This window comes from Plectropomus leopardus, chromosome 6, assembly GCF_026936395.1.
Source record: "Plectropomus leopardus strain MGB_pleo_1.0 chromosome 6, ASM2693639v1, whole genome shotgun sequence".
Lineage (NCBI taxonomy): Eukaryota > Metazoa > Chordata > Actinopteri > Perciformes > Serranidae > Plectropomus > Plectropomus leopardus.
Window position 1 is genome coordinate 307,219 of NC_142181.1, and position 22,841 is coordinate 330,059.

General features: G+C 43.3%; 2 protein-coding genes across 5 annotated transcripts in view; both read right to left on the minus strand.

Annotated features, from left to right (window-relative positions):
- Positions 1-804, minus strand: part of rpl35a (ribosomal protein L35a) — an 8,331-nt gene extending 7,527 nt beyond the window's left edge. The window contains exon 1 of the mRNA XM_088078396.1: positions 708-804. The gene's annotated coding sequence lies outside the window, so the exon portion shown is untranslated. The remainder of the gene's footprint in view (positions 1-707) is intronic.
- Positions 805-1,843: 1,039 nt separating this feature from the next.
- Positions 1,844-22,841, minus strand: part of lrch3 (leucine-rich repeats and calponin homology (CH) domain containing 3) — a 30,388-nt gene continuing 9,390 nt past the window's right edge. Inside the window, exons 11-20 of one of the 4 annotated variants that reach the window (XM_088078387.1) lie at positions 22,261-22,306; positions 19,890-20,021; positions 18,982-19,026; positions 18,013-18,066; positions 15,826-15,856; positions 15,624-15,749; positions 15,200-15,288; positions 14,627-14,764; positions 14,228-14,305; positions 1,844-6,906 (exon numbers count right to left, since the gene is read on the minus strand). In XM_088078387.1, the coding sequence (XP_087934513.1) occupies positions 6,757-6,906; positions 14,228-14,305; positions 14,627-14,764; positions 15,200-15,288; positions 15,624-15,749; positions 15,826-15,856; positions 18,013-18,066; positions 18,982-19,026; positions 19,890-20,021; positions 22,261-22,306 (889 nt within the window). In that variant the 3' untranslated portion in view covers positions 1,844-6,756. Of the gene's footprint in view, positions 6,907-7,435; positions 12,873-14,227; positions 14,306-14,626; positions 14,765-15,199; positions 15,289-15,623; positions 15,750-15,825; positions 15,857-18,012; positions 18,067-18,981; positions 19,027-19,889; positions 20,022-22,260; positions 22,307-22,841 lie in introns of those variants that run through there. The other 3 variants (XM_088078386.1, XM_088078385.1, XM_088078388.1) reach the window with 3 other exon arrangements.

Consider the following 22,841-nt stretch of genomic DNA (forward strand, 5'->3'; position numbering starts at 1 on the left):
TATTTACGGTTTAAACTCGTTAAAGCACATTTACATCGTTACGCACAGTTCCAGGATTTTCCCCAAACTTTTGATGATTATTTTTTTTTTTTTTACTAGTTCCATAACTTTCCAGGTTTTGAAGGACCATGGAATGATGCCCCCCCCCCCCCCCGGCGATCTGCGCCTGCGCGTTAGTATACAAACACAGGTGGATCTGCTATAACGACTTGATATGACCGATTATAATTCGATTATCGATTACACCGATTATACTCCGATATCGATCGCTCTGATTTCGGCTCTGATCGTTTCAGCGTGTCGCAGCTTCAGATCTAACAGCGACACGTTCACTCACGACACCTCTACGATGCTAACGTGCTAACGTTAGCCGCGCTCGCGGACGTCGGTTAACGGCGTGAGCACGCGGACAGAGCCGCCCCGGGACCCCGCTCACACCGTCCCCGGGGCCCCGCTCACACCGTCCCCGGGGCCCCGCTCACACCGTCCCCGGGGCCCCGCTCACACCGTCCCCGGGCTCAGAGCCGCTCCGTCAGCCGCTGTCAGCTCCATCCGACCCGAATCTCCGCCATCCCGGCCTCCAGCGCCGCCGACCCGCCGCCGGGGAGCGGAGGCGCGCGGGGCCGAGAGGCGGCGCGGATTATCGGCGATGGCGGCTCAAAGATGAAGTTTTATTCCGAGTTTGAGGCGGACATGTTGGATCTTACCGTCACTGTCAGCGGGAAGATGGAGGAAAAGGAAGTGACGACAGAACGACCGGAAGTTATTGTGAACAGAGGTGTCCGCGGAGCTGCCTGAACAAAATGGCGGACTTCATTCTTATTTTAAAGTTTCTTTTTTTCTTTTTCTTATTTTTCTCTATTCTAGATTTTAATATTTTGACAAAAGTTAGTTTCAAATCTGTACACCCCAAGTTTTTGACTCAGGCAGCGCATAAACGCTTCAGTACATACTTTATATACAGAACGGATAAAGTTAATATATAATACATGACATAGACATTATTATTATTATTATTATTGTTATTATTTGAGTTAATATTCTGATATTTACCTAACAATCAGTTATCTTTATTATACTGATTTATTGTTATATACTGATATAGTTATTTTCAATCTGCTACTATTTTTTATTGTACTATCTTATACTGATATTTACTGTATTATACCAATATTGTTATGTGCTATTTTTTAAAATTATACTGATATTTGTAATTAAACTGACATTTTTAAATGCAATACTGTTTTGTTGTATTATTTATTTTTATTGCACTAGCATGTTTATTGTACCATTATGCAGATATTTTTATTTTTTTTAGAATGAAACTGATATTTAATTTTATCGTATTTATTTTGTTGTACTACGATTTATTTTTATTGTACTGACACTTTTAATTGTAAGAATATTTTCAATTACACTGATATTTATTTTTATTGTACCATTTATCTTATTGTACTAATAATTGTCATTGTACAAGTTTTTACTGTTCTATTTTTTAAACTGTAGTAACATTTATAATTATTCAGATTTCTTTTACTATTTATTCTGTCACACTTAAATTATACTTTATTTACTAACATTTTTATTATACTAATATTAATAGTATTTATAAATACCAAACTGATATTAATTTTATTGCGCTTACATTTTTATGATCTAATATTTACTTTGTTATAGTCACATATATTTTTATTGGGCTATTTATTTTCATGGTACTAATATTCATTTTTTACAATACTGACATTTATTGTCATTGCACTGAAATAATACTTTTAGTGTACGCTCGTGTTTTTGTGAACAAACAAAATAAAACTAAAGATTAAAATAGATCAGATGTGAGGAGTTTTCTTGAATTAAAATATTTATTTAAAGCACTTAAAGTCAACTCTTCATACACGTGTTCAAATCTTTTATACAGTTTCAGCAAAAATAAAACAATAAAAGTGAAAAATGTAAAAACTGTGACACAGTCTCTTTGTCCTCCACGAAAAAACGGTGGAATGTCCTTTAAAATCACGTGACCCCGCCCCCACACGCCCCGCCCTCACGTGGCCCCGCCCTCACACGACCCGCCACCGCCGCAGGAGAAACACATGAAGAAGAAAAACATAAAACATCTGTACAAACATGGAACCACCTTGCCGGTTAGTCCACACCTGTCCACTCAGGACAGGGAGACACGGGATTGGACAGGACACCTGTCAATCACAGCACCTGTACAGAAGGGGCCTTCAGGCCCCGAGTTCTGCCTCACAGGCAATGCACAAACCCCAATGAAAACAAATTAAAGACGCAGTCACACAGAAGACAGGGGACAGGTGAGAGGAGACAGGGGACAGGTGAGAGGAGACAGGGGACAGGTGAGAGGGGACAAGTGAGAGGAGACGGGACAGGTGAGAGGGGACAGGGTACAGAAGACAGAAGACAGGACACAGGAGACGGGGGACAGGGGACAGGGGACAGGTGAGAGGGGACAAGTGAGAGGAGACAGGGGACAGGTGAGAGGGGACAGGGGACAGGTGAGAGGGGACAGGTGAGAGGAGACAGGTGAGAGGGGACAGGGGACAGGTGAGAGGAGACAGGGGACAGGTGAGAGGAGACAGGGGACAGGTGGGAGGAGACAGGAGACAGGGGACAGGTCAGAGGGGACAGGAGACAGGGGACAGGTGAGAGGGGACAGGGGACAGGTGAGAGGAGACAGGGGACAGGTGAGAGGAGACAGGGGACAGGTGAGAGGAGATAGGGGACAAGGGACAGGGGACAGGGGACAGGTGAGAGGAGACAGGGGACAGGTGAGAGGAGACAGGGGACAGGTAAGAGGAGACAGGGGACAGGGGACAGGTGAGAGGGGACAGGGGACAGGTGAGAGGAGACAGGGAGTCCTGATGCTGCCTGAATTCTCATTAACTTAAAAACAAAAACTTTGTTCTTTGACCTTTGACCTGGACTGCGTCTGTCCCCACACACACACACACACACACACACTCTCACTCTCACTCACACACACACACTTGTATTTACAGAGTATATTTGTACAGGTATTTTAATAAAAATATCGGCTGTAGTGGTCTGACTTTTAGTGTCGGATCGTCAACGTAAAAAATGTCCCAGAATGCAACAGTCATCACCTGACTGCCCTCGTCCAATCACAGCAGGACTTTAAACAGCATTGATTGATTGATTGACGGATTGATTGATTGATTGACGGATTGATTGATTGATTGAGTGTTTCGGCTGATCTGTCAGTCTGATCTTTAATAAATAAAGTTTAAAGTGATTAAAGTGTGTCGACGTCATTAATTAAGAATTTAACTGAAGAGATGAAAGAAAACATTTTTTTAAGATTTAAAATTAAAAATTCAGATCTTCGGAGGGTTGATTTCTGATCTGATCGTCTTTTATAATATTTCAGTTAACCCTTCGAAACCTGAGCGAATGTTTGATCTCTTTCAAAAACATGAGTATGAAAAGGCGACAAGCAACGATGTTACAAACGTCCTAAAATATAAGTGAAAGAAAATTACAAGAAAATGACTTAAAGAGCAAAAAAGAGGGCAGAGTTATTAAAAAATGATCCCCAAACCTCCGAACCTGCTGAGTTCATAAATCCATCAGTGTAACAGTTAAAATGTTGGCTATCGTTAGCATTTAGCAGTGCTTCTATTGACTGTACAAACTTTATCAATCAGCAAAATGTTATAAAAGTCTTTAAGTTTAATCTTTACACGCAGCTACATGTTAGCTAATGTTTGAAGCTAGCTGTTTGAAATCATTCATACCTAAATACGAAACATTAGCTAGTACTTTTAGCTAGCTGTTTCAGTTCATCTTTACATCTAACTGCATGTTTGGTTGTGTTTAAAGCTAGTTGTTTCAGTTTACTCATTATAACTTACTTCATTATTTTATCTTAAATTAGCAGTGAGTTATGCTATAATGGTGCACAACCAACTACATTTATGGTAGCTTTTCTTTAAACCTAGCTGTTAGCTCATATTAGCCGTGAGCATTTTCAGACCTGTGCATTTATGTTGCTACATTTAGCATTTAGCAGTGTTGGCGTTATTAGGTTTAATATCAGATAATATTTACAGATAGTTGTGTTACTTTTAATTAAATAATAAAAAAACAACAACAAACAACTATCTCAACAATGTTAGCTAATTTTAGCTTAAAGCTATATTAATGTCATCTCCAAATCAACTAATATTTGTAACAGTTAACAGCAGGCTACATTAGTGTCATTTAATTTAAAAAACTGTACATTTATGTTAGCTATTGTTAGCAATTAGTAATGTGATATCCAAACCAACTTTTTCAAAAAGTCTTCACGGAAGAATGTTTGACACGCGACTCTTTCGACGGAAAATCATGTAAACGTTAGCATTTAGCTACATTAGCTTCATTTTCAAACCAAGAAGACACAAAAAGTTAGCCAACATTAGCAATGTTAGCAACGTTAACAACCTCCGTCCATCACAGACTCACTCTCCAACTTTTCAAAACCGTTATCATAAAATCATCAGACTCTTTCGTAGACGGACACATTACAAACTAATTTTTTGGGTTGTAGCTGTTCTTCCTGCAATGACTGTTTTAGTTAGGGACTGTCGTTTATTTTCTTGAAAAATCTCCCAAAAATTTTAAAACATAAAAATAAAAACCTACCAAAAATTTTGAAAGAGAAAAATAAAATAACAATAATGATAATAACTCAAAAAAATTACCCCAAAAATGGAAAGACCAAAAATAAAAAATCCTCAGTAACTTTTAAAGGAAAAAAAGTTTAAAGAGCAAATAAATGCCATAATACCCGTTTTTTGTTGTTGTTTTTTTTTTTTTTTTACAGTTTCCGACTATGATGAATGTCAGAATTTTGTCGATTTCTAGAAATCGAAATCAAAGAAATCAAATTGCCTTGAAAGTACTGTTTTCTTTAAAAATAAACAAACCATTTAAGGTTTTTAGGCGCTTCCCGACCCCAAAACTTAAAAATTTGACCCCCCCCCCAAAACCAGTCCCTTATCCATTTACTATTAGAGTATTTTTCTCACTTATTTCTGTACGTTTTTTGAAAACTCATCCTGGACTCAAAGGTGAGAACAGATTTATCCCAAATCAGTTTTTGATGCAGAAAAGTGAGATTCAGAAGGAAATCTGAGGCTGAGGCTGTGGCTGTTTTTGTTCCACTGAGTAAAAAGAAAAAATATAAAACACTTCCCACAAATATAAAAAAAAAAATCAGTAAATGAACAGAACTATTTTACAAATACAAAATGAATCTGCAAACACGCACATATATGCCATAAATGAGAAATATCTGTGAATGAATACATGTAATTATTAAAATATAAATAAAACATTACTGAATATCTTCCAAACATTTACAGTTTTGGAACAGATATTTGTGACTATCCACTATTTTTTGATTTGCATTTTACATTTTTTTTTATTTTTAAAAATGTGTTTGTGTATCTGCAGATCTGTCTTATATGAGAAAATTTGTGTTTTTTGTGTTCATTCAGAGTGTTTCTTACCAAAAACATTCTCTTTCAAAAAACATACAGCAAAAAAAAATTAAAGATTTTTTTTTCTTTTGAAACTGAAACTGAAATAATAACATCCTATTTTACAGTTTCTGGCTACAATAAATGGTGCTATTTTGGCAATATTTAAAGAAAACATGTTTTCGTTAAAAAACATTTAAAAAAAAGCTGAAATTTAAAAGCCAAAAAATAAAATAAAATAAAATAAATAAATAAATAAAATTAAAAAACTGAAAAAATTGGAAGAAAAGAATCTGCATATTATTATTGTTAGGTTATTACGTTTTTTGGTTAGTGTAAACGGTGTAGTTTTGGTGATTTTTAAAGAAACCCGTTGCTCTCCAGTATTTGAGGATATTTAGTTGTCTTTTTGTTCTTTTGATGTTTTCTCTGTGCGACTGTTTTTGTGTCTGTTTGGTTCTTCACGAGTCCACGAAACTACGACCGAATCTTTCTCCTGAACTACTTTTGGTTTGATGGTGTGGAGTACTGGACTGTGCTGGTCTATGCTGGTCTGTGCTGGACTGTGCTGGTCTGTGCTGGTCTGTGTTGGTCTGTGCTGGTCTGTGCTGGTCTGTGTTAGACTGTGCTGGACTATGCTGGACTATGCTGGTCTGTGCTGGTCTGTGCTGGTCTGTGTTGGTCTGTTCTGTTCTGGGTTGGTCTGTGTTGGACTGTGCTGGACTGTGCTGGTCTGTGTTGATCTGTTCTGGTCTGTGTTAGTCTGTGCTGGTCTGTGTTGGACTGTGCTGGTCTGTGCTGGTCTGTGTTGGTCTGTGCTGGTCTGTGTCGGACTGTGCTGGACTGTGCTGGTCTGTTCTGGTCTGTGTTGGACTGTGCTGGACTGTGCTGGTCTGTGCTGGTCTGTGCTGGACTGTGCTGGTCTGTGCTGGTCTGTGTTGGACTGTGCTGGCCTGTTCTGGTCTGTGTTAGTCTGTGCTGGTCTGTGTTGGACTGTGCTGGACTGTACTGGTCTGTTCTGGTCTGTTCTGGTCTGTGCTGGTCTGTGCTGGACTGTGTTGGACTGTGCTGGTCTGTGTTGGTCTGTGTTGGTCTGTGCTGGTCTGTGCTGGTCTGTGTTGGACTGTGCTGGTCTGTGCTGGTCTGTGCTGGTCTGGGACACTTTTTATCTCTAGATGAGGATCAAACTAACTAACAGGAGCGTCACAGGAGGTGGACTGAGCGCGTGCGGTGATGCTGGTGCTGTTGTCTACATGCTGACGGAGGGTCCAGGTGTGGTCGTTGTCGTCGTGGTGACGGGGTGTCTGGGCGGGGCCAGGTCGAGCAGCGCGCTGACGGTCCCAGCCACCTGGGGGAGCCCTCGCTCCTCCAGGATGTGCAGAGGAAGACACAACTGACTCTGCAGAGACAGACACCACAGAGGAAGACACACAGCGGGGGACAAAAGAAAACACAACAGAAAAGGCGGGTCAACGGATGGTAAATTAAATTAATGAGCAAAACAACTGTAACCATGGCAACACAAAGGGGTTAAAAAAGGGGAGGGGCAGCAACTCAAAAACAACAAAATGAACTGATGAAGGAAAGAAAAGGTGAGAAACTGACAAGGACGCCACCGTCTCCACCACGACATCACTTCCACCAGACGTGCGCGCTCATCTGAAGAGACGTGCACGCTCATCTATGGCTGTCAAACAGCCAACAGGAACTGTCTCTCTGAAACGGCCTGTGATTGGACGCAGAGCCGAGAGGAGGAGCACCAGTCTGGTTTTCTCTCAGACCTCTTGAATCCCAAAAGGCTCAAAGGTTATTGTGGGATTTTTGCTGAGTGAAGCCAAAATTAAAGAGAGCTTTAATTATCTATGAATAAAAAGTATTATTATCATTATTATCTTTTGCGATGCGGAGTTAGAGACACACACAGTGAGTCAAGGTGCTTTCCTTCATTTTATTTGTTTTCAGAAATCATTCGACATCAGGACACAGCAGAGGCACTCGGTCTATAAAAAACACTCGACACCTTTTCGAGGGACGAACTCGAGTCCTCTTCCACTGCAGGAACCCTCAACCTCAACTACAAGAACCCTGAGAGTCTTTGGGTCGTGGTTCTCCCTGTGTTTCCACTGTTCTCAGATTCATGTCCCAACAAACAGAGCGGAACAAGGACCCTGTGAGGCTGGACTGACAGCAGTGGACGGACTGCTGAGTATCCAGACCATTTCAGGCCAAAACCAGAATCCTCAGAGACTAGAACCAAAGAGACACGTCTCAGCGCAGAAACAGACTCAAACACGAACTTCGAAATGCTGCCTCTGCCCTTTTTTCCACCACATGGTACGACTCGTCTCGACTCGTTTTGAGTCGACTCGACTCGACTGCTACAGTATCAACAATTCGATTCAGTCCCACGATGCGTCACGGCGCACTGCATCCTCAGTTTTCTATATTGGTGGCTACTTTTTCATCATTTAATGCAAGCAGTCAGCCGGCTTCCTTCTCCCACAATTCAATGTGACGTTGCCTCGTACGGCGAGCCCCCAGGAACTGATGCCAAATTCACACAGTGACGGAAAGTGTAACTACAGCGTCACATGAGGCACGCCAGCCCAGAAAGACTTTGGGAAAGAGACGTCCTGAAATCACTGGATCGTTTTTTTTTTTAGACACAAACTTTACAGAACGCATTTTTAAATAACCATTATTTCAAACATTAAGTCCTAAAGATGGAAAATGCACCATTTAATGGTGCATATAATAATCACGTAAATATTAAAACCGACAGCGCTGTCGTTATACCGCCGATTAGCTGCTGTTGCTAATAAGCTAAGCTACTACGAGAGCATTGCTCGTGCACCGGCGCTGTTCGCTTCGAGCACTCGGGTCATCTGAGTGAGCGAGCCAGTGAGTCGGAGTCAGCGCTCAGGTACACTTGGGTACACTCGGGTACAGTCGGCCGCGTTCGGCTGTCGTTAATCACTTCCACACATGCTCTATGGGCCAGTAGATCCGGGTATTTTACACTTTTCTGATCCCGGAAAAAGAGTTTTCTCTGCTTCATACGCCGCTGAGCTGCTCTCGTAGGAATGAACGAGGCCCCGCCCCCACGGCTGTATCCAGATTATAATACATCCACGCCATACAGTGCAGGTTACTACCAGGAAGTTCTCTTGAACTGTAGAACTTTATTGTCCAGCCATGGACAGAAAACCAACAAGTGATGTTATGTGGCTTTAATCGATGACGTGCTGTCACTTCATCGATGCAGAATCGTTCACGTCGGCATCGCAATGCAACTTTGAAACAATTAATTTCAACACCCCTATTTTCCTTTAGGTAAAGCTGTGGATCGTACCGGGTGCTTTTTTGGCACCGCGTTGGGTTGAGTTTCCAGGTGAGCTGAGCCGATACGAAAAGGTGGAGTTAAAACTCTGGAGACCTTGGCCTGTTCGCAGAGAATTATCACAATAATCATTACGTGAATGCTACGAGACATCTGGACCAAGATGTCATCTGGACAGTTTTTTTTTTAAAAGAAAAAAACAAATGTACTTTGTTGTTTACTTCGACGCTGCTGTACAAAGGACGAAGTGCAGAGGCAAGTTAAAGACATGGCGACGCTATGGAAATTAATCCACTGGAGCTGAATCAGGAAGTGGAAATGCAGCATCTGAACGACCTCCTCTCCACAAACACCAATGGAGCCTGGAAATCTTGGTTTGTCCAACAAAAGTTCTTGAGTTGTTAAAGTACAGGACGTCCTTCGTCACACAGGCACAGCTATAAACTACTAGTTATTGAGTTTGTGTTTATTAGAATCATCCAATCACAACCGACAGCACTACCACCAGCCCTGGAGAGTACCGTGGACGAAGTATCACCTCCTGAGCAGAAGTCAGATTTCGTGTTGGGAACTCTTCAGAACAGTGGAAACAAACGTAGAACCAGAAGCAATGGAAACTTGTTCAGTTCTTATTGGTTAAGTTCCTGCAAGGGAATGAGAGGACTTTGAGAGTCCCTGATGCGCTAAAACTGAGGGGTTCTCACACTTTCAGCAATTCTTTCCTGATAAAGGGACAATCGCTCAACACTGAAGTTATTTTAACTCATGTAGTGTCAGATGAGTCGCTCAAACACTGTTGGCATCACTGAGAGGAAGACCGCAAGTGAAAAACAGATTTGGTGCACAAAGCTTCTTTTCCAACACGTTTACCTACAGTCCGACAGGTTTCTGGCTCCAAGAGACTCCAGAGCCACTTCCCCACCCCAAAAACAGCTTCTGGACGTCTTTACAAACAGTACAAACAGTAAAAAAAAACACTCACTCAGACAGGCAGCCAAACATAAGGCACAGGGGCGGAGCTTCAACAGGCAGGAAACAAGCTTCAGGGTAAACCTCAAACTTTGGGGGATTGTCAAGTTTTAACTTCACCTCAGGGATCACACGATCTTCAGTGGCTTAAAAAAGTCTCGAACAAACGTATGGCAAGTAGAGGCGGACAAAGACATTGATCTGGCCTGTTCTTGTTATTAAGTGCTCAATCAAGGCTAACAAGTCCCAAAAAAGACCATGTAAAGTCCAATTCCTAAGTCAAGACCAGCAGGTACAAAATTAAGACCAAGTTCAGGCCCTAAGTCAAGGCCAGAAAGTCCCAAATACAGATACTCCAAGTCAAGGCCAACAGATACAATATTTAAGGGATAACTTACAGATTTTCTTCCAAGTTTTTAATTGCAGCAGAGTTGCGAGTGGGTGAATGGTGTCAGGGCCAACAAGTCCCAAATAAAGACGAAGTCAAGTCCAAGCTCTAAGTCAAGGCCAACAAATACAAAATAGAGATCAAGTCAGGTCAAAGTCCTAAGTCAAAGTTAACAAGTCCCAAATAAAGACTAGGTCAAGTCCAAGCTCTACGTCAAGGTCAACAAGAACAAAATCAAGACTAAGTAAAAGTCAAGTCCATTTCCTAAGCCAAGGCCAACAGATACAGAATTAAGACTAAGTCCAAGCACTAGTCAAGGCCAACAAGTCCCAAGTTAAGACCAACTCCTAGGCTGAGATACATCTACCTCCTTCCTATGCAAACACATTATAATTTTTTTTGTGAAACATAATTTAGACCAGTGCAACAGGTCTAAATCATTGCTCACATTTGGACAAGGTTTTAAGGACATGTTTTTACTGATTTTTATTGAAAGGGTGGACATGGTGTGCAAGTCCACAGATTTTTGGAAGACGAGGCACCATGTGGATGTTAGCTCCTCTGAATACTTTGATGGGAAATGCAGAGATGCCATGTGGCCCTGTGGCCTCAGTGCAGGTGTGATATTAATTACCAAAGATCATCTCTGAAACATGTCTATATTCAAGAGAAATGCTAAGAGTCAGACAAGTCATTAATCTCATTAAAAAACCTCTTTTCCTTGTGTCTCGTCGCACAATTTTCAGTTGCGTTTTACGGTTCTTAAATGCCTTTTTTCTTCGACTGATGAAGTCTTTAACCTCTTGAGTTCTCTGTGGTTTGAGCGCTATTGCTTCTTCCTGAGGTATCAACATATCGACACAAAAATCATTCGAAATAGTCTCAGCAGCATCATCGACATCCATGTCATGAAAGACACAAGTCACTGGTGTAAAAGTCAGACTTGAGTTGCGAGTCATTTGTCATCTGACTCACAGTCATCATCAGTGACTAGAGACCACACCACAGGGATTTTAGGACTTTAAAGTCTCGACTGATTTGAATAATTAATTATCGCCGTTACCATCAGTACGAAACAAACATTGAAAGCTGAACATGGTTAGACGAAATAAAAAGAGCCGGAAAGATTTGGATCCTCCTGCCTGGTATTATGTTTCATAGCAGTACAGGTGTGTTTCATAGCAGTACAGGTACAATGGAGTCAAACGTAGCAGTGGCGGACGCATTTGTCCTGTTGATGCCTTTGGTCGGAGTCCAACGTTTCTGTCATGTCTCTGCACCAAGTCACAGGAAGAGCTTGACTAATCTGACAGTGTCCAAAAACAAAGCTATCCCTGCAGTCAGATCCTGGCAACACAACCACCTGTCCAGCTGTGTCCATACAGCCATGTTTGCCCTAATATTTTTGGACGTCCGTCCTATTTAACATTGTCTCGGCTTGTTACTGTTGCTAAAATCAGATGTCTTCAGTTTTGTTATATGTACAATGTCTCGCTGCACTCGTCGCCTGGACTATTGGTCCTCAAAAATCACTATGTTAATACTGTAATTGTGAAATTGTCTTTTAAATATTCAGCACAAAGAACAACCTGCAGCAGCTCTTAAAATCAGACGATCTGATCCTTTCATTAATGTGAATCTCTGGTGGCTGACGTGGAGCTCTGTGACTGTACTGGTTTCTTTGAGTGATGTCGTCCCGCGTGTTGATGCTCTGGATTGTTTGTCAATGTGTGCAGTGGTTAGTGTGTGTTTTTACTTTAATGTGCACTTTAGTATTGGCCACATGTCTCAAGATTTTATTGATGTATTTGTGGTGTGTTTTAGTTGATTTATACGGAATTCTTACAAAAGACAGCTTGCTCTCAGTGGCCTTCGCTGCTTGAATAAAAGTTAAATAAAATATCAAACTACAAGCGTTATTAATGATTAATAACATGTTTCAGCCATAAACGTGATCAGGTTTGCAGGTGCAGACTGACCTGGCAGAGATGGCTGTCATCTTGTTTTCACATGGTTTAATGTATTGTGCTTTTATTTTACCAATAGATGGCACCAAAAGCTGTCCCTGAATGAGGACAACAGGTCCGAGTTCAGCAGGATGGCGTCTAAGGTGCAGGAAACCCAGAATGTGCTGTCCTCAGATGAGGACGCAGCTGTCCTCAGATGAGGACGCAGGGGCGGTGACAGGACCGGTTTACTCCATCAGAGCTGCTGGTTGGATGATGAAAATCCAACTTCTGCCTTCAGTGACGGCGGCTTTTCACTCCAGCTCCCAGCGTCAACCTTCAGAGCTCTGATGGAGTACACCTGGCCCAGGTTTACTGGCCCTGCTGCCACCACGACCCAGACCCGGAGCAGGGCTGGATGTCTCGTCTGGTATTTGTGCTGAACATTAAAACTGATAAATGTTATAAATGTCGTGCTGAGACTCTCGATGTTCTTCGATGAGATTAACTCTTTGTGGCAAGGTTCAGACGTGCGGCGCCAGGTGCACGTAGATGGCACACAGCAGCGACATCACGGACAGGTAGAAGAGGGCGAAGCCCGCCAGCTGGACCCGGGGAGAGGGGCCGGCCGGGGTGGGGGCCATGGACAGCAACACGCCCACCGTCCCATAAACCCCGCCCCCTGCCCCCTCCAGGATCTCGCCCACTGAGCAGAGACTGTCCTGAGGGGGACGAGGGGGGATGGACATGGTGGCGGGTAAGAGTACGGAGACAAAGGAGACGGACAGAATAAAACAGGATTCATGAAAGGCGGGAAAATGACAGAGAAGAGAGAAAGTTGTTAGCTGGAGAGAAGGAGCGCCGCGTCACTCAGTCATGATCATACAGCTTAGATAGATGGATTTTGTTCTTTATTTTATTGCTGATTTTTAAAGAAAACATGCCCTCCAAACACATGAAATCACCAAAATTCCACACAAATATTTGGAAAATTTAAAACTTTTTAACAATTAAAAAAAAAGGCCATTTCTGGACCCCTCCCCTGAATTTTCAGCATTTTTTGAAATTTGTAAAAAAGTATTTAGCAAATTTTTTTTTTTAATTCTAGGTTTTAAAATCTAATATTTTGGGATAAAAAAAGCAGGATATGTTTTTTTTAAAGATAACATTTCGGGAATTTTTCTGGACAGTTAAAAAAAAAAACTAACATTTTTCTGGGCTTTCTTTTTCGTTTCTTTTATTCTTTATTTGAAATAATTTTTCTCCTTTTAAAGTTTTTGTGTATTTTGAAAGATTACATTTTTGGGATTTTTTTCTATTGGTGATTTTTAAAGAAATCATTGTTGTAATATTCTGGCAATATTTAAAAGTCTTTTGTATTTTCAAATCAATTTTGTTTTTTTGAATTTAAAAGAAAACATGCTTTGTTTAAAAAACAGCAAAGTTGACCAATTTATCAGCCAGAAACCACAGAGAGATCAGTTATTTTGGATTTTCACATTTCCGACAGTCCTTGAACACTTCATGTGTTATTATACAGGTTTGTGAAACAAAAATTCAGGATTTCTCCAAAACTTTTAGGGTTTTTTAGTTTAAAACTTCTCCAGGTTTTTCCTGTGAGACCTTATGAACCCTGAGCCGTGGACACACGGTACACAGCAGTTTGATAAAGTCCAGTCGGCTGCTCTGACGGCGGCCTCAAAGAAACAGCAGGCGGTCTGGACAGGATTTATTTGGTTATGGACTTCATGAATCATTCAGGGCTCGAGCCTCTCTGTCTTATTATGGGATGGACGTCGGAGAAAGGAGGACAGAGAAAGCTGAAGTTTTAATCTGTCAGGTTGCCTCCCCTCTCTGTTGTCCCCCTCTGCTGTCTGATGAGGCGTCCAAAAATCATTAAAAGACGAACGCAGAGACAGAAACACGCGTCCTAGTGTCCCACAGCAGCTGTGACATCACTGTCCACTCATCATTTATTTGTTTATACCCCAAAGGCGTCAAACCGAGACGTGATCAGACCCATGATGCTGCTGAGGGGATATCAGGTGTCACAGGTCACGTGATGTGTGGGACTTACCTGTGGAACGCCGATCCTGCGACACGCCTCCAGGAAGTTCTCAACGTTTCGTCGACATTTGGCCATGGTGAGTTTAGGCTGCAGGACACGGATCGAGCGCCAGAGTTATTATAAAAAAAAAAAAACACCAACAGTGAGTCCTCGTAATAATAATAATAAATATAATTATGAAAATAATAATAACATATCTATAAAACAACAACAATAATGCTATAAATTAAAAAAAATAAAAGAAATTGCATAATATAATACTAGTGACAATAATAATAATAATAATAATAATAGTATAATGTAAGAATAATAATGTTATCATTACTGTTATTATTATAATTATAATATAAATTTAAAAAATAATAGTAATAGCATCATGTAATAATAATAATAATAATCTGGACTCACCACAGCGGGGGAGGGGACGTGGATGCTGGGGACGGACCGCGGTCTCACGTGATTGGCCAGGTGGCAGAGCACCACGCCGTCTGTCAGAGCGGCTCCCAGGTCGCTCGGCAGCGTCACCTTCAGACGAGCCTCGATGTTCTGCACATGAAACATCAGATCGTTTTTCACAGTCAGCCCCCTCACACAGACATTTACACCGATTCTCTTTTCTGAGGAAAATACTGCGCTCAATTCTGATCTCCATCACATTTTCAAGGTTTATTCACTTATTCATTTACCACTTGAAGTGAAAATGTACAAAAAAGTGTACAAAAAATATATATATGTATATGTGTATATATGCGTGTGTGTGTATATGTGTGTGTGTTTATATGTGTATGTGACACATGAATTAAAGGTTTAATAAAATCCCTCTGAGACAAAATGTGATAAAATATTAATAAAACTTAAGTGAGGAGGAAACTGAGAGAATTAAATTTATTATTTATTTCTTATTATTGTAGGTGACAGGTGAGCCACAGGTGTGTTTCTAGACAGAGCAGATTCAGGGAAAGCAGCAGCAGGAAGACCAACCTTTCGGAGCTGCTCCACCAGCTCAGCATCTTCTCCAACCAGAGGAGGAGCAGCAGGAGCCTCCTGAGCCGCAGGAGGAGCAGCCTCACCTGGAGACACACACACAGCAGGAGTCACACACTGTCAGCTCACGTGTCCTCATCTGACCTGATCACACCTCACCTGTCTTCACCTCACCTGTCAACGCCTGACCTGTCCACACCTGACCTGTCCACATCTGACCTGATCACACCTCACCTGTCTTCACCTCACCTGTCAACGCCTGACCTGTCCACACCTGACCTGTCCACATCTGACCTGATCACACTTCACCTGTCTTCAACTGGAGACCACACAGCAGGAGTCACACACTGTCAGCCCATAACTCACTTGTTCACACCTGTCCTCACCTGTCCACACCTGTCCACATGTTTCCACAGCTCACCTGTCCGCAGCTCACCTTTCCTCTTCTCCTCTCTCTGTCCCAGACGAAACAGGAAGCTCTCCGGCCTCTGACTGGCTGTCCGACAGGAAGCCACGCCCCCTGAGGGGTAGGAAGGCGACTGATTGGCTGGAAGAAAAAAACACCTGGTCAGAGTCCCACAGGTCAAACAGGAAGAACACGAATCATTAAGGAGTCACCTCACCTGTTGGAGACAGAGCAGCTCTGTCCTCCCCCTGCAGAGACACAACACAGGACTTGTTAGACATCTGACACACACACACACAGTTTTCATTTTTTGTTTTGTTTTTTGAAGATTATTTTTTGGGCTTTTTTGCCTTTAATGGACAGGACAGCTTGAGCATGGGGGTGGGGGGTGGGGTGGGCAAAGGGCCGAGGCCAGAATCGAACCTGCAGCCACTGCAGCGAGGATACAACCTCTGTATATGGAGCGCTGCTCTATGTACTGAGCCACCAAGCGCCCCCCCCCACACACACACACACTGTTTTGTTTTGTCATTGACAATCAAAGTCGGTGTCAGGCTGCCATTGGCTGGTAAGAGCTGGGGGCGGGGCTGCAGTTATGATTGACAGGGATCAACAGGTAACTGTGCTGACAGAGAACCTCGTCTGCTGCAGTTTAACTCGCCGCACACTCCCCTGTGTGCCTCCACAAATCTGTTTTATGAGGTCACGGTGACCTTTGACCTCTGACCACCAAATTCTAATCAGCTCATCAATGAGTCCGAGTGGACGCTTTATAGTGTTGGTCTCCGAGTCAAAGTCAAACACCAGCACACACTGAGACACACAGACAGACAGGGACAGACAGAGACAGGGACAGACAGAGACAGGGACAGACAGAGACAGGGACAGACAGAGACAGGGACAGACATGGAGGCAGAAAGGAGGTGGAGGAACGTACTCAAGCGAAAGTGAAGTCAAGAAGAAAATAACAAGACAAAAGAAGAGAAATACATGAAAGTTGAGGACAGGAGGAATAAAAAAGGACAGGTAAAGACAGAGAATAAGAAGAAAAGTTAGTCCAGAAAGCAGATTCAGTTTGTACCTCCTGGTTGGATCAAAAATTCAGTTTCAATTATAAATCTTCTGATTTTCAACATGAAAATGTTTCATATTTATTTAAATCACAAAAATCTGGATTAAAGTTTATTTGTCTTCATTTTTCATTGAAACTGCACAATGTTTTGACATTGTTCCCATCAGCTCTCATCCTCTGTGTAAACCTGTTTCCTGTTGTTTCATTAATTACTATAATAATTATAATAACTTTAATAACTTTAACTATAATAACAAGAGACCCCCTTCACTGTTTATTTTTGCTAAAAACAGAAACCAGACTCAGTTTCAGTGCAGCAACAGCTGATTAGCTGCAGATCAGCAGTTGCAGCTGATTAGCTGCAGCTGAGCAGCAGCTGAGTGGCTGCCCTCATCTGTAACACCTGTTCACCCAAATAAAAAACAAAAGCTCAGAGACGCACACTCACAGCTCCGGCGGGCAGCGTTGCCGAGTGTTATGTCTGGCACCTGGTCGCTACCTATCCATAAAGTCCCGCCCTCACCTGAGCATGGTGGGGGGACACGCCCACAAACAGCAAACACAGGAAATGAAAACAAACAGTAAACACAGCTCCACACTCTGAGCGCTCACCCACAGGACTCTGTCAGTCTGCAGGAAAATCCTGCAGTTTCAGATGTTTGTTTAAAACGCCACCTGAACCAGACCTCACACACCAACGAAGAAGAAGACTGACAGGAGGACTGACAGGAGGACTGACAGGAGGACTGACAGGAGGACTGACAGGAGGACTGACAGGAGGACTGACAGGAGGACTGACAGGAGGACTGACAGGAGGACTGACAGGAGGACTGACAGGAGGACTGGCAGGAGGACGGAGGGTCTGTGGGTTGTGGTGACAGAATGATGGAGTGATGATGAATAAGTGGCAGGTGTGTTCATGCTGTCAGTTAGAGGAAACCAGCTGATTAAAATCATTCAGATTTATACTGTGATCAATGTTTCAGCTCCGCCCTGAAAAATCATTCACTTCACTAACAGAGCTCTTAATAGATGAATAAACTTAAAACAAAAGCTTATAGTTAGGGCTGGCTCAGGCCTGCCATGGACCAGCCCTTAATAAAGCTGACTTCCTCTGATACCTTGAGCTCTTTTCTTGTCTCACAGCTAAATTGGAACATTAAATAGGTTTACATGAACCTTTTTGCAGGCTTTTATTGTGAAATAGTCACAGGAAATGTTCCATTCTCATGTACAGTTTCTGGTGATCAAACATAAATTTGAATGATGAACATCAGTTTTTTATATTTTAAGTTGTTAGTAGATTTTTGGGGGGCGTGGCCAAACTCTTACCACAAAGAGGGCGGAGTCATCTGTGTGGGTGGAGCGTCTGGAAGGGTAGACGTTCTGAACACACACACACACATACACACACACACACACACACACACACACACACACACACACACACACACACAGACAAACAGGTAAAGACAGACAGGTGAGGGTAAACGTGTGGAGGGGTGTGGCCTACATGGGATGGGGCGGGGCTAAGACACATAGTATGTCTATGTCTCCACAGGTACAGAGTTTTTCCTCTGTGTTTCTTGTCCACACACTGAGTTTTGGGTCTGTAGTGATTTTTGTGATTTTTGTGATTTACTGTTTCTCTGAGAAGTTTTGAAAGACTGATCTAAGACATTTTAATACCGTGACAGTGATACTCAACTTATGGCCAGCGGGCCAAATCTGGCCTCTGATAGGGCCCTTTGTGGCCCCCCAACCATTTTCTAGTTAACAATAAATATAAAGTGATTCACACAGTGAACTGTTTTTGTCCTTTTAGTATCAATAAGGTGCCACAGGGCATAAAACAGCATCAAAATGAGCCCCCACACCCCCTGACAGAGGACACAGCTGAGACCCTAATGTCCTAAAATCCTACAAATGTCCTAAAATCCTGTCATTTTGAAAAAAAGGCCTCAAAGCAAAGTAAGTTGAGTATCTCTGTTTTAAGATATTTTATTACCAATTAAGGATGATTTTTTTTTTTAAAGTAATGAATTTAACTCCTTTACAGAGCTTTGATTTTAGGAGCTGCTGTTGCTGAAGCAGATTTATTTAGATATATTCAGTGACTCTGTAAACTTGCTTTTATGTGATGTGTTTTTAAAAATTCTGTTATTATTACTCTGTCTGGTCATGTGATGGTTGTGCAGTGACTCAGTGGAGGGGTCCATGGTGTGTGTGTGTGTGTGTGTGTGTGTGTGCGTGTGTGTGTGTGTGTGTGTGTGTGTGTGTGTGTGTGTGTGTGTGTCTCACCTCGTGGTCTGGACTGGACTTTGTTGGATTCTGAGCTGCTTTATGCTGAAAAACAACAACAACAACAAAAATGATAGTTAGTCTTCCAGCAGAAACATCTTCACTGTCAGCTTTTAACCACCATTGATTGTCCTCATCAGATCTCCTTTTCATCACAAGTAAACAGCTTTTTAAAATATATTATTTAATAAAACAATGAATTCAGAACAGGATTAGAACTTAATATTTAGATATAACGTAGGAACTGTTTGTTATTTATGAGAGGGGAGAGGTTGCAAAAAGAGGGACGCATGTCAAATAATTTTTTAAGCACTGAGGAGGGACTTCTGTTTTTTATTTTGCCTTTTTGTTCTTTAAATGTTTTTTTGGCAATTTTAAAGAAAAAATGTTGAGATTTTCTGTCTTGAAAGTTTTGACAATTTTTAAAGAAAATGTGGGCAATTTTCTTTTAATTATTTTTGGAATAAAATTTTAAAGAAAAAATAGATTGCTAAAACAAAATGTTTTCATTTTTGATAATTTTTAAAGAGCAAATGTGGGCTTTTTTTCATTCAAAAATATATGGCAAACTTTGAGTAAAATTTGCATTTTTTTTCTTTTAAAGGGTGTTTTTAAAGATTATTTATTTTACATTTATCATCGTCATAAAATGCAAAATGGTATTCGCAAATTCTATGACTTTCCTTTTTCATGTCTGTCCGAACCCTGCGAGTCAGTCTCGAGTCTTCGCAATCTAGTCCAAAGTCAGGACTGACAAGTCAGAGGTCAAGTCCCAAGTCTAAAGCTTTGAGTTTGGAGTAAACGAGTCACACTGCGCTCCTCACTGAAAGTGACTTCAACATCAGAGGAATGATTCATATTTATCAAACTGAGTGTGTTACCATGGTAACGTCATCAGGGGGACATACCTTAGTGAAGCTGGACGCCGAGTCTTTCTGCAGGGACCGAGTCCTCTGTCTCTCCTCATCGTACCTCAGAGCCGCCAGCTGAGCCTCCCTCCTCATCCTCTCCACTCCACCTGAACCTACAGCACCTCCTCTCTGAGGGACGGAGACGGAGACGGAGACAGAGACAGAGACAGAGACAAAGAGACAGATAGACAGATATGAGCAGCCTGGATTTGTACTCGATAGTCTCTCCAGTCGTACAGATATTTTTTCCCCCGGTTTAAAAAACGACTCCATCCTCACAACATCACAGAAAACCTCTGACCGCTTGCCGCTGCTCCATCTGCATCTCCATCTCGCCAACAGCTCTGCTGTGGCTCTATTGACAGCTCTGCAGCAGCTCTACTAACAACTCTGCTGCGGCTCTATTGACAGCTCTGCGGCGGCTCTACTGACAGCTCTGCGGCGGCTCTACTGACAGCTCTGCGGCGGCTCTGCTGACAGCTCTGCTGCAGCTCTACTGACAACTCTGCTGACAGCTCTACTGACAGCTCTGCTGTGGCTCTATTGACAACTCTGCTGACAGCTCTGCGGCAGCTCTACTGACAACTCTGCTGACAGCTCTGCTGCGGCTCTACTGACAACTCTGCTGACAGCTCTGACAGCTCTGCTGTGGCTCTACTGACAGCTCTGCTGTGGCTCTATTGACAACTCTGCTGACAGCTTTGCGGCGGCTCTACTGACAACTCTGCTGACAGCTCTGCGGCGGCTCTACTGACAACTCTGCGGCGGCTCTGCTGACAGCTCTGCTGCGGCTCTACTGACAACTCTGCTGACAGCTCTGCGGCGGCTCTACTGACAACTCTGCGGTGGCTCTGCTGACAGCTCTGCTGCGGCTCTACTGACAACTCTGCTGACAGCTCTGCGGCGGCTCTACTGACAGCTCTGCGGCGGCTCTGCGGCGGCTCTGCTGGCGGCTCTGCTGACAGCTCTGCGGCGGCTCTACTGACAACTCTGCTGACAGCTCTGCTGCGGCTCTGCTGACAGCTCTGCTGCGGCTCTACTGACAACTCTGCTGCGGCTCTGCTGACAACTCTGCTGACAGCTCTACTGACAGCTCTGCTGTGGCTCTATTGACAACTCTGCTGACAGCTCTGCGGCGGCTCTACTGACAACTCTGCTGACAGCTCTGCGGCGGCTCTACTGACAACTCTGCGGCGGCTCTGCTGACAACTCTGCGGCGGCTCTACTGACAACTCTGCTGACAGCTCTGCTGCGGCTCTACTGACAACTCTGCTGACAGCTCTGCGGCGGCTCTACTGACAACTCTGCGGCAGCTCTGCTGACAGTCATCACTGCCTAAGAGACTTTGTCCACTGAGACACTGTCCACTGAGACACTGTCAAAGGGCTTTTATTTTGAAGCACAAACAGGAAAGGTTGAGTTTGAAATAAATATTTCAGTGTTCCCGCACTGCTCCTAGGTGTTCTTAAGGAGTTTTTCAAACATTTAAGATTCAAACTCTCTTTACAGAGTTTCAGCTCTGGTGGACATGAAAGCAGAGTTGCACGAGAAAACATTAAGAAACACAAAAATAAAATGTTGCTCATCAATGCATAGAGTGATAATACATCGACAACTTCAACAAATACATCTGCCATTAGGTACACACCCGCTCTACCAGCTGAGCTGCAGGACGCTCTACCAGCTGAGCTGCAGGACGCTCTGCCAGCTGAGCAACAGGACGCTCTGCCAGCTGAGCTACAGGACACTCTACCAGCTGACCTACAGGAAGCTCTGCTGCCAGCTGAGCTACAGGACGCTCTGCCAGCTGAGCTACAGGACGCTGTGCCAGCTCTGCCAGCTGAGTGAGAGGACGCTTTGCTAGCTGAGCTACAGGAAGCTCTGCCAGCTGAGCTACAGGACGCTCTACCAGCTGAGCTACAGGACGCTCTACCAGCTGAGCTACAGGACGCTGTGCCAGCTCTGCCAGCTGAGTGAGAGGACGCTTTGCTAGCTGAGCTACAGGAAGCTCTGCCAGCTGAGCTACAGGACGCTCTACCAGCTGAGCTACAGGACGCTCTACCAGCTGAGCTACAGGACGCTCTACCAGCTGAGCTACAGGACGCTCTACCAGCTGAGCTACAGGACGCTCTGCCAGCTCTGCCAGCTGAGTGAGAGGACGCTTTGCTAGCTGAGCTACAGGAAGCTCTGCCAGCTGAGCTACAGGACGCTCTACCAGCTGAGCTACAGGACGCTCTACCAGCTGAGCTACAGGACGCTCTACCAGCTGAGCTACAGGACGCTCTACCAGCTGAGCTACAGGACACTCTACCAGCTAAGACGGTAGAAATCATCAGTGAGGTTTGAATCAGACGGAGTGAGGAGTTACCTGACTCTGTGCTGCAGAGGGCGCTGTAACGCCATCAACCACACTCCTACAGGACAGAGAGACAGAGGGACAGACAGAGGGGGGGGGGCAGACAGGGACAGGGACAGAGACAGGAATTGAGATAGGTCAGAGGTTGTTTACAGTCAGCAGTTCTGACTTTTTCTTTTGTTTTGTCCGAAAAGTTTCATTTACATCAGAGACACTCAACCTGCTCAGTTTGGGGGCCTCTTTACACAACGACAGCAGGCCGAGGGCCCGTCACAGCGGCCCCTATATGCTTCTTTTAGGACGTTTCCAGAATTTTTGGACGATTTCAGGACATTTTAGGATTTTAGGATATTTCAAGGATTTCTGGACATTTTAAGACTTTAGGACATTTCTCTGATTTTTTGATGTTTCCACGATTTCAGGACATTTTTGTGATTTTTTTAGACATTTGTAGTATTTTAGGACATTAGTGTCTTAGCTGTGTCCTCTGTCTGGGGGTGTAAACAGTTGGGGAGACACACAAGGGGTCCCATCAGGGGCCAGATTTGGCCCCCGGGTTGTAGGTTGAGTATCACTGCTGTAAAGTAAAATGT